The sequence below is a fragment of the Cladosporium halotolerans genome (assembly GCF_011745625.1).
Source record: "Cladosporium halotolerans strain TM138-S3 chromosome Unknown Sca30, whole genome shotgun sequence".
Classification (NCBI taxonomy): domain Eukaryota; kingdom Fungi; phylum Ascomycota; class Dothideomycetes; order Cladosporiales; family Cladosporiaceae; genus Cladosporium; species Cladosporium halotolerans.
In genome coordinates, this window is record NW_027191481.1 from 32,275 (window position 1) to 45,318 (window position 13,044).

General features: G+C 54.4%; 6 protein-coding genes across 6 annotated transcripts; 2 read left to right on the top strand and 4 right to left on the bottom strand.

Moving 5' to 3' along the window:
• Positions 1-742: 742 nt before the first annotated feature.
• Positions 743-1,646, bottom strand: WHR41_07342 (60S ribosomal protein eL27). Its single transcript, XM_069375947.1, has 4 exons — positions 1,511-1,646; positions 1,435-1,454; positions 999-1,371; positions 743-939 (listed from the first exon to the last, which is right to left on the bottom strand). Exons 1-4 carry the CDS (start codon positions 1,515-1,517, stop codon positions 932-934), a joined length of 408 nt encoding a protein of 135 aa, XP_069227084.1. The 5' UTR covers positions 1,518-1,646; the 3' UTR covers positions 743-931.
• Positions 1,647-2,040: 394 nt separating this feature from the next.
• WHR41_07343 (uncharacterized protein) lies at positions 2,041-2,883 on the top strand (the record flags this gene model as incomplete). The annotated part of the gene is made up of 1 exon (XM_069375948.1): positions 2,041-2,883. The coding sequence occupies one exon, from the start codon at positions 2,041-2,043 to the stop codon at positions 2,881-2,883; it is 843 nt and encodes a 280-aa protein (XP_069227085.1).
• Positions 2,884-4,418: 1,535 nt separating this feature from the next.
• WHR41_07344 (uncharacterized protein) lies at positions 4,419-6,194 on the top strand (the record flags this gene model as incomplete). The annotated part of the gene is made up of 1 exon (XM_069375949.1): positions 4,419-6,194. The coding sequence occupies one exon, from the start codon at positions 4,419-4,421 to the stop codon at positions 6,192-6,194; it is 1,776 nt and encodes a 591-aa protein (XP_069227079.1).
• A 629-nt stretch (positions 6,195-6,823) lies between these two features.
• Positions 6,824-8,530, bottom strand: WHR41_07345 (uncharacterized protein; the record flags this gene model as incomplete). The annotated part of the gene is made up of 1 exon (XM_069375950.1): positions 6,824-8,530. One exon carries the CDS (start codon positions 8,528-8,530, stop codon positions 6,824-6,826), a length of 1,707 nt encoding a protein of 568 aa, XP_069227080.1.
• A 565-nt stretch (positions 8,531-9,095) lies between these two features.
• WHR41_07346 (60S ribosomal protein eL18) lies at positions 9,096-9,917 on the bottom strand (the record flags this gene model as incomplete). Its single annotated transcript, XM_069375951.1, has 4 exons — positions 9,096-9,492; positions 9,560-9,642; positions 9,718-9,775; positions 9,883-9,917. The coding sequence occupies 4 exons, from the start codon at positions 9,915-9,917 to the stop codon at positions 9,096-9,098; spliced, it is 573 nt and encodes a 190-aa protein (XP_069227081.1).
• Positions 9,918-11,372: 1,455 nt separating this feature from the next.
• On the bottom strand, positions 11,373-12,772 carry WHR41_07347 (uncharacterized protein; the record flags this gene model as incomplete). The annotated part of the gene is made up of 2 exons (XM_069375952.1): positions 11,373-12,533; positions 12,590-12,772. The coding sequence occupies 2 exons, from the start codon at positions 12,770-12,772 to the stop codon at positions 11,373-11,375; spliced, it is 1,344 nt and encodes a 447-aa protein (XP_069227082.1).
• Between the last annotated feature and the right edge of the window lie 272 nt (positions 12,773-13,044).

Genomic DNA, 13,044 nt, shown 5'->3' on the forward strand with positions numbered 1-13,044 from the left:
ACTTTAGTTTTGCCCATCCCATTCCTCCCTTGTCCTCACGTGGAAAGAGCATGTCGCTCATTGGCCGTCGCTCATTGGCGCATCAGGATCACACCAGACCAACACATACGGGCAATTGCTGACCTCACGCTGACCGGGAGGATGTGTTGCATGGGATACCGCTTTGGCCGTAGCGTTCGGCAACAAGACCAGTACATCCATCGCAGACTTCGCTCTTCACTCCAAATGCCAAAAGGTCAATACATTGAGCCAACCGGTCCGTCAACGATCAGTGGGGTTGACGAGGACTGAGGGCTCGGTAGTCGTGGTTGCAGGAAGCTCGATAACCTCTGCGACACGTGGTGACAATACCAGTATTTCTCCAGTATCATGGAAAACAGTCAGCGAGTCCTGACCCTCACAGCGGTGTAAAGATGGACCGTGACGCTTCCACCCTTTGAAGAACCAGCAGCCGTGAAAGATTCCTACAACCCAAGTCTATTGCCAACCATCTTTTCGCAAGGCACCAGCACAATCTGATGTGCACCATCCGTTGCCCACGCACTCCGCCCTGACAAATCTGCAGTCTGTGTGGATGGTTTGCATAGTCGTCGGTTGGGTAATGTCTGCGAGAGGATCGAGTACCAGTGTGCTTGCCGTGGTCATGCTGAAATCTGCGGAAATTGCAATGATCGAAACTGTTGCCGGAGGGTTCCTGCTCAATTAGTATGAAAGCCTAAAAGAGGTTAAGCAAAAGAAAACATTATTGGCAAGCAAATGACAATTTCTGTCCGTCAACGTTCGTAAGGTGGGTAATTGAGGCTGTGGGACTGTCGACATAGGTATTTGACGCGCAAGAAAGGCTTTGCATTCAAGCTAGACTTCCGCTAGCACACATGAACTCCGAATCGCATCCCAGCAGTTGTTGCATTCCATCCATTGCGCACAACCTCTAGAACCCTGCAAGACAGTCAGTATACCGATCCCTCTGTCGTCTTTTACATTCCGGGTGTACTCACTCAGAGGGGTGAAGAACCACCTGTTCTTGCCGCTCTGGTACCTCTCGTCGAAGGTCTTCTTGACAGTCTTCTTTGCGTCCTCCCTCTGGCTGACCTCCTTGAAAGTGTCCGAGGTCACGGTGTTCTTGAGGCCCTCGAGCTCGAGAGTGTAACGAGTGGGCATAAGGTGGTTGTAGTTGACGACCTTGATGAAGGGCTTGACCTTAGAGCGCTTGGTCTGGCGGGCCTTGGACATGCGCTTGGTGACGTGGGACGGGTAGCGCTCGATGCCGGCGACAATGGCGTGGGGGAAGGGGTGAGCCTTGGAGCCGTTGTCGACGGGCATGAGGAGGACGACCTTCTTGCCGGCGTAGCGTCCACGGGAGATGATGGCCTTTTCGGGGGTCAGTATTCGATATTTGGTGATTTTTCGGGGTTATCGCAAGTTGATTCGTACCACACGGCCAGTCTTGAGGACTACAAAATCGTCAGCATGTGCAATGTCGCGCGCGTACAGTAACAATAATACGTACACTTCATCTTGTCTGGGAGTTCCGGGAGTGTCGCTGTGGGTTAGTTGTTCGCCTGCAGTCGGGTCGTCGTCGTCGTTCAGCGCGCAAGTCCCCAATTTGCGAGAGTGTGGCCTTGGCAGAGAACTTCGAGAAGCTGGAGAGAGAGAGCAGGTCTGCCGAGAATTTTACGGAACCTCAGCGCGCGGCGGACTCGAAAATGCTGCCTCAGGCCCACAAGCTTCACGACGTCAGGGCACATCTCGACCCAGTTCTGGCGCGGCTGGCAAACAGGCAGCGAGATGCTGAGGGATTCGTGCCCACTTTGCTTTAACCAACCCAACCATGCCTTTCCTGTTGCGATGACCATTTAGAGAAACTCGGCGTTCCTGCGAACACAGCCTCATCATTCGCGACCCAGGCACGTTACTCGTGGCTCTATCGGCTTGTGTGAGCTGACTGTCTAATCTGGACCACGGACTCTCTCTTCTGGGAACTCAACGGCAACCCACTTTCTGGCGCGAATCTGCTTGCCTTAGAATCGAACCACAACCATGCCTTCCCAATCCACCTCGCGTTTCATACGCGCGAACTTCACTCCGGCGTTCTTCTATCCACTAAAGGGCATCTATTACTTTGCGACCCACCGATCACTGCACCCACTTCTTCGCAGCCGCCTGATTCCACTCACGGTACTCTCGACCGCGATCCTCGCCATCCTCTTCCTGGCACTTTATATCCCGCTCGTGGCCTTCCTCGCTCTCTTCCACTTCAAGGGCAGCGCATGGGTCAACGCGACCTTCTTCATCCTCAGCATGGGCAATCTGCTCATCGCTCTGATCTTCGAGGCGCTGTTCGTCGACTACACTCAGGTGGACATCTTCGACGCGGTAATGGTTGGCGAGGGATACGAAGACCTGGTGAAGAGCAGACGAGCAGTGGCTGAGGACTACGACGAGAGCGATCCTGTCAAGAGGCTGGGCTCGCGCGAGAAGGGAGCAATCTTTGCGCCGTTCTCGTTCCGGCAGCTGATTGAGCTGATGATTTTCCTGCCACTCAACTTCATCCCGTTTGTTGGCGTGCCGCTCTTCTTGATTTTGACCGGCTACCGCGCCGGGCCACTGCTCAACTGGCGTTACTTTACCCTCAAAGGCTTCAACAAACAGCAGAGGAAAGCTTTCATTAAGACCAAGAAGAGAAAGTTTGAGTACATGTGGTTCGGCACGGTGTACATGGTTTTGCAGCTTGTGCCAGTCTTGAGCATGCTCTTCCTGCTCACTTCGGCTGCTGGATCAGCGCTGTGGGCTGTCAGGATCGAGGAGGAACAGAGGGCCGAGCAAGAAGCGCGCAATGAGCGGGAAGCCATGCCTGAGGCTTATGCAGACGAGCCTGTCTGAGATTGCTGAGTTCACTTTCTTTTGTATACACACCAGATTACTGTAAAGACTATAATGAGGGTTAATGTATTCCATTTCCACGGCTTACCATCTGATCTTTTTCTGGATAAGGAGAAACGGAGCATTGGTGCCGTCAAGAGTAGACCTGAGACTTGACCATATCGGACCCAGAATCGCAAGCGTGAGAGTACGCTTCTGCGCGACACTGCTGTGTGATGCTTCGAGCATCGAGACCAAGAAATGTCTTGACATTGAACGTATAAGATTTCATTCACCTGGCCATGCTTCTCAATGGCCTGGATTGCGTTTCTTCTGCAAGTATCTGAGTTACGAGGGCAAACATCACGGGCGCTTCAGGGATTGTTTCCCATCAACTTGATTCCTGATTCTGTTCCGAAGATTGGGAACTGGATCGTAGAGATACGTGGTGGATTTGATGAGCGTGAAGTAACGGAACCACAGCAGTCCGCTCTTAGCAGCCGGGATTGGCCGGATCCGCAAACTACCGCAGTGCTGACTCATGGTACATCACCAATGTATACCTTAGCGAGAGTGTTTAGGAGTGCTTATCTGAGAGCCTCACGCGAAGCAAGAAGACGTTGGGATCATCTCAGCCACACCTCCTGCATAAGAGGTGACACGGCTCGGTGTGCCGGGCCGGTGGTCGCACTGGGCACGGAGACTTATGTCTCGAACGAATACATGACATATCGTGGTAGCGGAATGATAGAAATTCCCATGCTTGCGCAAAAAGTATCGCTATTATATTAGGTTGGCACGCGATAAACATGCGTTTCAGAGTCCCCATAGTTCCGCCGGGGTGATTCCTCCGTTTAGCCAGAGATTCGGCGGACGCAAACCAACGTCAGAGGAGCGCGCGGCGGCCAGCTTCGCTGGGGCGATCTTAGCGCGCACCTGATCGAACAGCAGGAATGCGGACAGCCTCACGGAGGAACGGTGTGCCTCGATGTGCCAGCCTGCATGAATATCGTGCTGCCGGGGTATATACTCTTTGTAACAGCCCTTCCCAACTGCTGTACGGTCAAGGGGAAAACTGTCGCAGGCGCGTTGGCATGCTGCCATCATCCTTATCTATTGCGACACCTCACCTGTACCCCACGATAACTGGCTTTGCCTCCTCCCGCTAGCTCGTCAGAAGGCCCGGATCCACCACTTTGCTGCCCCTCGTGATCTTGAAATCACTACTGATCCTTCTGCCGTAAAACAAAACCAACCTTACTTGCCATCTGCCATCCTGACTCCAGACCTCACGCGCCTCTTTCCTATCATCCTCCCTGGAGAAACGATCCTCACATTTAACGTTCGCATCCGCCCGATCCTCTTCGTCCCTACTACGACATCCCTGTCGCGTCGCTCGCGTGAGATCACCGTGACGGGTACGGCGAGAAGGTACAACGGGGCAAAGCCCTCACGCGTCATAAAGGCAGCTCACAGGACCGCTCTCGCCCGTGAGGCGACGGTCGAAGAGCAACACTCTCTCCAATAGACCGCCCTTCGAGGCGACCACCACCCAGATGGCTTTCCAACAACCACAACAGCGACCGCAGGCGGCGCGACAGATATCTGTATCCAGGCCAGCAAACGAGACGCAGGCGCCGGCATCACCCCTGCGCAAGCGGACGCTGGACGAGTCGCAGGAATGGATACTGTTCGCTCCGACACAGCATGCCGACTCCGCTTCGCAGACGTCACAGACGCCGCGGACAGCAACGCATTTGTCTGACCTCGGCTCGTTAGAAACTCACGTACGGTCGCAACCTATCACAAGTACTGCAGAGGAGGGCGACGTTACATGTCAAGGGACCGAGGTCGACGACGATGGCGCGGAACTGGATAGTCTGGACGATGGACTTCGCGCCTTCCAACACGATCCATTCTCATCATCTCCGTATCAGCTAGATCAATCCGGCGGCACCTTTCTGCCGACTCATGATGGACTCGGGACATTCACCTCGTCAGCTGGTCTGCAGGAGCAGCTTTGGCAATTCGAGCGACACAACCCACATCGACGAAGGCATGTCAGGAGGAGAAGCAGCATCCAGAAGAGGATTGACGAGGTCGAAGAACAGCAAGAGTTGGACCATGCAGATGAAAAGATGGCGAGGATTGAGAAGTGGAGGCTGGAGCAGAGCAAGGCGGTCGTGGATGAGATCGAGAAGGAAACAAGGCGAAGGCGAAGGCGTATGAGCAAGATGAGCGGAATCACTCGAGCAACTGATACGTCTGCAATGCCCGAGAGCATGATCGCTCATTCACTGCCTGCCGAAGAATCTATCATCTACGAAGAGCCGGAGATGGTGAAGAGCGAGGGCAATGAGCCCAGTGAATCGTGGTGGCAACGGATCACAAGGAAGGTCATTCAGGATCTCATTGGCCTTGATGAGAAGACGCTTTCTGTGATCTTCGGTGAGGAACTCGCAGGCGGTCCGACACCGACTCTCTCGCCCGTTCATCCATCGCCGCTCGCGGCAGCAGCAGCCGAATCAAGGGTCACGTTCCGCGACCGCGACCACTCCTGGGAGACGAAGCTCATGGAACGGATTGCCAAAGAGCTCGGTGTGCTTGTACACCAGCTTTCCGAGCACGATGGCGCTTTTAGCACCTACCAGCGAATGCAGCAATCACCACAAGACTACGCTGGCCTTCCTCTTCACCAACCCACAAGCGCCAAACAACCCAGCCTCCGACAGCAGCGCCGCAAGCTCAGCGCCCGCCCTTCAGAGAACCCTTCATCCGAGTCTCTCTTCGAGCCCACAATGGCTCAGCAGCCACCCTCGTCCGACCCTGACACCTCGCTGTGGGGCATCGAAGAGGAACCCGCACAACTCTCGGCCGCAGAAGCCGCCCGCCAGAAAGAAGAACGCGAATACTGGGAGCGCGACATCGACGTAAGCATGATCTTCTCCTACCTCCGCCGACGCTTCGCCTCGTCCGCTCCAGCCCAACCCTCCCCGCCTGCCGGCCCTCTGCCAGCCTCCTGGGCCACATCGCCCGAATCTCAGCGCCGAGCCGAGCAGATACGTCGCCAGCACCCTCTCGTTTCGCGAGCCGCCGAGCGCGCAGCAGCGCAGTCGAAGAGGCGAGACTCGCTTCTGCGCCGACACCAGATGCAGAAGCGCGGCGCGGGAAGCAGCAGCTGTGCGTCGCAAAGCACGAAGAGGAGTCGGAGGAGCAGGGATGCGAATAGTTCAAGGCATTACTGGGACTTTGGACATAGTGCAACAGGGAGCGTAGTTACCAGCGGTGGTGGGTATGGAGATAGTGCAGTGAGCGGATGGGGTGAGGTCTAGATCGGGCCATGGATGTAAGATGATTTTTTCCAAAGGCGATATGGTTGCATGGGGGATACATGTGATGCGACTGCATCGCGGTGGCATCGATAGCGCTTCCGCAAAGCATGAACGACAGTTTTGGGCTCGTGGCGTTCCCCTACTTCCTCTACTCTATTACTCTTATGATAGCATGCTTCAACGACGCCCGAATATTGCATAACCGTTCAAGGAGCTGCTCCCTGTCTTCTCATTGTTCTCCGAGTAGAAATTGAATTTGTATGGTCTGAAGGTAATAGAAGCATACTGCTTCGCACTACCACGATCTCCGCGAAGGAACAACCGCTCGTCGTCATGGGCTCTGACTCCGACCTCCCCGTCCTCAGGCCCGGTCTTGCCATCCTCGACAAGTTCTCCATCCCTTACACCACCCGTATCACATCTGCACACCGCACGCCCACCAGTGTGATCTCCGCGAAGGAAGACTAGATTTACGTAATCTAGAGGAGTAGCACGTTAGCTTTCTTGTTTTCTCTCAAGATCAAAACCTATGTACACTCCACACCTCGAGCAGAAAATGGATCTAGAAGATCTGACAATTGAGGAATTGATAGCCGCTATCTGAATCTATCCTTCTCGACAGCATCAATCTATTTCTTCAGGTACTTCTCAGCGTACGCCTCCGCACCCATCTCTTCCAACCTCCTATCCTTCTCCCTGACCTCTTTCTCCGAGTCGCGCATGTACTGCTCCACGCGCTCCCTCACGGCCGCGTCACTAGAGCCCAGGATCCTGGCAGCGAGAAGAGCAGCGTTGATGCTGTTGTTGACGCTGACCGTAGCGACTGGCACGCCCTTGGGCATGTTGCAAATGCTCAGCAGGCTGTCGGTGCCGTCGCCAATGGTGGGCTTGACGGGGATGCCGATGACGGGCAGCGGAGTGTGTGCCGCCGCCATACCGGGCAGGTGTGCTGCGCCACCAGCTGCTGCGATGATGGTCTTAATGCCGTTGTCGGCAGCAGCCGTGGCGTACTCTGCCATCCAGGTGGGCGTGCGGTGTGCAGATGTGATACGGGTGGTGTAAGGGATGGAGAACTTGTCGAGGATGGCAAGACCGGGCCTGAGGACGGGGAGGTCGGAGTCAGAGCCCATGACGACAGCGACGAGCGGCTGCTCCTTGATCTTCCTGGCTGGCGAGTCTGAAGCCTTAGCTTTGCCTTGGTCCATGAAGTCAACGAGAGGCTGAATGGTCTTCTCCGCCTCTGCCATGGTGGGTGCGGTGATGGTGACGTGACCCATCTTCCTGCCCTTGCGGGCCTGCCCCTTGCCGTAAAGATGCACACCCTCACCACCAAAGAGCTCCAGAGCCTTCTTGGCAGCTTGGATGTGAGAGTCGGGGGTCTCGCCGCCAAGGATGTTGAGCATGATGGACGGCTCCCGCAGTCTCAGGTTCTTCTGGGAAATCGGCAGGTCGAGGATGGCTCTGAGGTGGGCATCGTATTGCGAAAGCGGACACGCCTCGATGGTGTAGTGACCGGAGTTGTGAGGCCGAGGCGCGATTTCATTAATAAGGAGAGTGTCGTCCTTCTGCAGGAACATCTCGACGCCAAAGACACCCTTGCCCCAGAAGCAGTCGACCGCTTTGCGCGCCAGAGCCTGAGCCTTCTCGTTGATCTCTCGCGAAACCCCGCGAGCGGGTGAGTATGTGAGCTTGCAAATGCTGTTCTCGTGAATGGTCTCCACAGTCGGGAAAGACAGCACCTCATCCTTCGTCTTCACGACCATGACAGCCAGCTCCATCTTGAAGTCTGACCACTTCTCGGCATAGAGATCCTTGTTTGCACCAAGCGCCTGAAGAGCAGCATCGAAGTCCGCCTCAGACTTGACAGGAAAGTTTCCCTTGCCATCGTACGCCTCTCTACGTGACTTCAGCATCAATGGCAGGCCGAGAGTCTTCGCCGCCTTAGCCAGCTCATCCTTCGTAGGGGCAGCAAGAGGAATGGATTGCGCAGTCTCCACGTCAAATTTCTTCAGGTGCTCCTTCTGGAGATATTTGTCTTGGATCGTTCGTACGGTCTTCCAGCTAGGCTGTACGTCGGTCATCTCGGAGATCTCTTCCAGAAATTCGGTGTTGACGTGCTCAATCTCGACCGTGACTACATCCGACTTGGCCGCCAGCTTCTGAATAGCCTCTGAGTCCTTGAAAGATCCCTCAACATGGCCGTCGTGATTTGTGATTTGCTTCGCAGAAGAGCCGGCTGCGTCTAGAAAGTTGACCTGTACATTGAGGCGGTTTGCAGCTTCTGCGAGCATGCGGCCCAATTGGCCACCACCCAGGACTCCCACAGTCTTTTCCATGGCGTGAAATGTGCAATGTCAAGTAGGAAGGAGAGACGGCACCGGCAGTATGACTATTCTTGGCCGTGTACCGCAAGTGTGACTGTGCGCGGGTGGAGGTGTTCGCGGGAATGCCGTTCAGACAAAGTTTAAGCTTTGCACGTCTAAAGTTTAAATTTTCGGCGCATCGAGATTCAAAATGGACTTCACGGCGCACGATTTGAGCCCGGAGGCTGAGGACAGCATGAATCTAAAACAGACGTAGTGGCACATGTACTTCATGACAGAGCCAAAGACGGGCCATATTTACCAGGGCAGTTTGAACAGAAACGTAGCAGGATTTGCACTGGGGAGTGATAGATGGGATTCCTGCGACTGTTTGATGGAACTTTTTGGGCTTTTTGCAAGCGATTCATTCGACTCCTGCATATCCTCCTTGCGTCGCCATGCACCTTGCTGTGCGCCAATGTCCGTCGCAAGAAAGGCGTTTTCATCTGACCATCCTCCAAAAAAGCTGACCAGTAGCGGAGGAGCCGCAGTGCCACGCTTGAGCCACACTTGCTCATCTGAGAGTTTCTCAGATAGCTTACACCTTGAAACCCTTGGAGCGTCTGCGGCCACGGGCACGCTCGAACTTCCTGCCCTTGCTCTCGACGAACGGCTTCTTGTTGGTGTGGGGACCGAAACCGAAGTGCTTGACAGACTCGCGAGAGTTCTTGGGACCACGGATGAGGATGACGTTGGAGCCAGTCGGGGCGCGGAGGGCGAGCTGGTCGAAGGTGAGGCACTCACCACCGGCCTTGAGGATGCGGGCGCGGGCGGTGGCGGTGAAGCTCAGGGCGCAGACGCTGAGCTTGGGGCACTCGATGAGGCGGGCGTCGTCGGTGACCTTGGCGACGGTGGCCATGATCTTGCCCTCGAACTCCTTGTTGGAGGTGGGCCTCTTGTTCAGAAGAGCGATCTTGGACAGGGAAACGGGGGCCCTTCGGGAAGGTTAGTCTTGTTCAGACCCAGGCTCAAAACGCTCAATCTTGTAGAAGATGAACTTGCCTGTTGACCTTAGACATCCTCAGGCGGCGGAGCACGACCTTGTTGAACGAGGAGTCGGTACGTCTTGCGAGGAATGAAAAAAGCTACATGGGGAATTAGCATGTGGTCACCTGAACCATGAGTGACGGATGGACCATGAGCACTGAAAGAAGTCATACCTTGTGCAAGAGCTGGCGGTAGTCGTTGCCCGACTTGGGCGCCTTGCGGTGACCGTTGCTGTTGTCCTGATCAGTGTCTGATCTTATAATATGCCTCCTTCGCGCTCATTTGATATTTTCGCGCCGCGCATCCTCCAGAATCGCTCCGGGATTGTAAAAACTCACGTCGTGTGGCGTTTGTCGACGACGTCGATGCCCATGTTTTCGGTATTTTCGAGTTTGTCGGTCGGGTTCGGTTGTCGCGGGTCGCCGTAGGGAAGTCGTAAAAGCCAGTCGGAGGAGTAGGAAATTCAGCGGACAGCCGTGGGACAGCCGCCAAGCCGGGCGCCCAAGGCCCGCGCTTCAAGATGGCGCGGATTGGTCCCGCATTCATCGAATGCCTGAGGCGCACACACTTCGCCCTGATCTGCGCAACGACCGCCACACGCTCACGTGCCACTCCGACTGGGGCGCAGGTCGAGCGAATGGGACTAAGGATGCTCTCCATCGCTCCCTCGCAAGGTTGAGTTCTAGGCAGATCTATGAGAAAGTGCTGTTCCAAATCCCTGCTTCTCCGAAATTAAAAGAAACGGTGAAGTACTACCTTTTCTTCCATACCCTAAAACCAGGATTTCTACTCGGAGAGTCACATATTTGAAGTGTCCTCAAATACACGTCACGGCATGGCAATGGCCCATGAACTGTGAAGACTCGGTGATCACGTGAGATATCAGCTCTCCAATCCCCTCTTTGGTCTCTGCGCTCTTACCCTCCCCTTTCGACAGAAGAACGCAATCTAGGCCACGGAGAGAGTATTGGTCTTCAAGATCGGAAGTCGGTCTCAACCTCTATCATGCACCGAATGCGATCTGCCTCCTTCCCAGCCTACTCGTATGCAGGCCGCGATAAAGAGGCATTAGACCTGCCATTGGATCTGAGCACAGGTGAAAATCTCCTTCTCCAACCGGCAAGGCAGTGTACGGTAATCCGCCTTCGCTAGCCTCGTTTGTATTCTTGCTACGAGAACTGGCTACGATTTGCACGACCTTAGGGCCTGGAAGTCGGTAGGGAGCCGATCGATCTGTCGGCGGGAGCAGCTCTTTTTGCTCGTCCACATTCCTCTTGTTTGTTCAATCGACATTCCTTCCCAACATCATGCCTATGCCAGATGGTAGAGCAGCTCGATATAGTCGTCCACATCGCCTTCGTCTGCTGGTGAGGCAAACTGTTTGGGCCATGGACATCAATCCTCGTGTCTAGGCTCTTCGAGTAAAAAATCCACCCACCTAAACCAGGGGTGATGGTAGTACGCTACTTTTTCTTCGCCACATTGAGATGTTGTGTCTTCGTTTGGGTAGTCGTTCATCATGTCACGACTTTGAATCATGGTGTTGGTCATTGACGCAACCGATACAAGCCACGGCTACGAGCAAGCTACCGCGATTGACACCGGCGGCTGCAACAGCGATCACGGTGAATGCTGATCAAAAGGATAATTGCCTAGATAATGACATCGAAGAAAAAAAAAGAAATATAGCCTGTTACCACCACCTCTGGTGTATCTGAGTAACATGTTCACTCGGAGAAGCCGCGATTTCATTTTACTATCCAGATGAGAGGCATTCACTTGCATTAGCCAAATTCTGAGGTCTATCTACTGATATTGCTTCAGTATCTTAGGTGAATCCGCTAACGCCATTCTTGAATCTAGCAAACACATCCAGAGGAAACTCCTCCGCCAGGCGTCGATAGCCAACCGGACCGGGATGCAAGCAATCGCCAGAGTCATACGCTGCGTCCATCTGAGTCTCATTCTTAGGGTCTCTCAAAACAGCATCGAAGTCCAGTACCGCATCAAAGGTACCACTGTTCCTAATCCAGTCGTTGATTCGCAGTCTCGTCTGCTCTCTAAATGGAGTCGAGTATGCTTGAATACTGCTATTGTGGCAGCCAAAAGGCGTAATAGTTGCACCGAAGAAAGGAATTCCGTGTGCATGCACGCGAGTGGTCATTTGCTTATACGCCTGGATCAAGCGGTCACCCGTCTGGGTTTGGGCCTCGGCAGTGTCGCTTGCGACACCAATATCGTTAACACCTTCAAAGACCATAGCGTATTTGACTCCACTGTGGGCCAGTACATCGCGGTCGATACGCCCCAGCGCGTTGGGGCCCAACCCGTCGTAAAGGATCCTGTTGCCGCCGGCGGCCTGGTTGATCACGCCAATGTTCTTCGTGGCGCCATTGCGCTGCATACGCGCGAGAACCAAGTCCGGCCAGCGCTGATTCGCATTGTTCCAGCTGCTACGACCGTCTGTGATTGAGTCGCCGACAATGGCGAAGGTGCTTGCTGCGCGAGGAGACCAGGCTTCGACCGCGGACAAGAAGTACCAGTGGAAGGACTCCACGGTGCTGGGATCTGTGAAGTTGCGAGAGCCAGTCTGGTCGCCGGCTGAGATCCAGGATCCAGTGCGGCTGCCTGGGTGTGAGGTGATAGCGTTTGTGGTTTGGCCCTTTGCGAGATAAAGTGTGATTGAAACGATGGACTCCGGAGCGATGGGGAAGTTCAGAGGATCGGACACGGCGAGTGCGCCATTGGGAATTGTGATAGAGCTATTGCCGCTGAAACTCAAGGTTTGCAGCGAGTTCGTGTCGATGGTAGGTGATCCTGTCTTGTTGTAGCCATTGGCTGCGACTGGATATGCGATGGTTGCCTTTGTGATTGGGAGGTCCGTCAAGCCGAAGACGTTGGAGAGGCGAACTCGAACCTGTTCTGCACCAATGGACATGTGAAGCGTCTGGCGGATAGACGAGTCCGCAAAGACTAGACCTGTTTGGTTCTGCAAGCATGATCAGTCTAATGCCCACATGGCCCGATGCTTATTCTTTCACTTACGAAAGGTGGAGGAGGAAGGTTGGCGGGTTCTGTCAACTGCGGCATGGCAGCCCAGGTGTCAACCCAATGGCCATCGCGTGGCTTTGGAGCAATCCCTCCGGCCTCATAAGTTGGTGGTGCTGCCAACGCAGGCAGAATGGAAGAGGCCAAGCAAGCAGCTTGGAGGAGCCAGGAACGAATCATGTTGATTACAGCGAGAAATATGTCCCAGAATAATGCGCAGTAGCATAGCTGAGGGCTACCTCTCGACTTATACTACATATTCAATAACACGAATCATGCAAATACTTCCCGGAGGGGTTCAAAGTCAACCGAGTTTGCGGCTAAATGCGTGAGATGAGATCGTTACGGATTGGTGGAATATAGACCATTATCCACATCACGCGAAGCTAATTTTGCGAATGACACCTTTGCGAGTAGCCGAAGAGACCTTTGCATTCACACTGATTCAGACG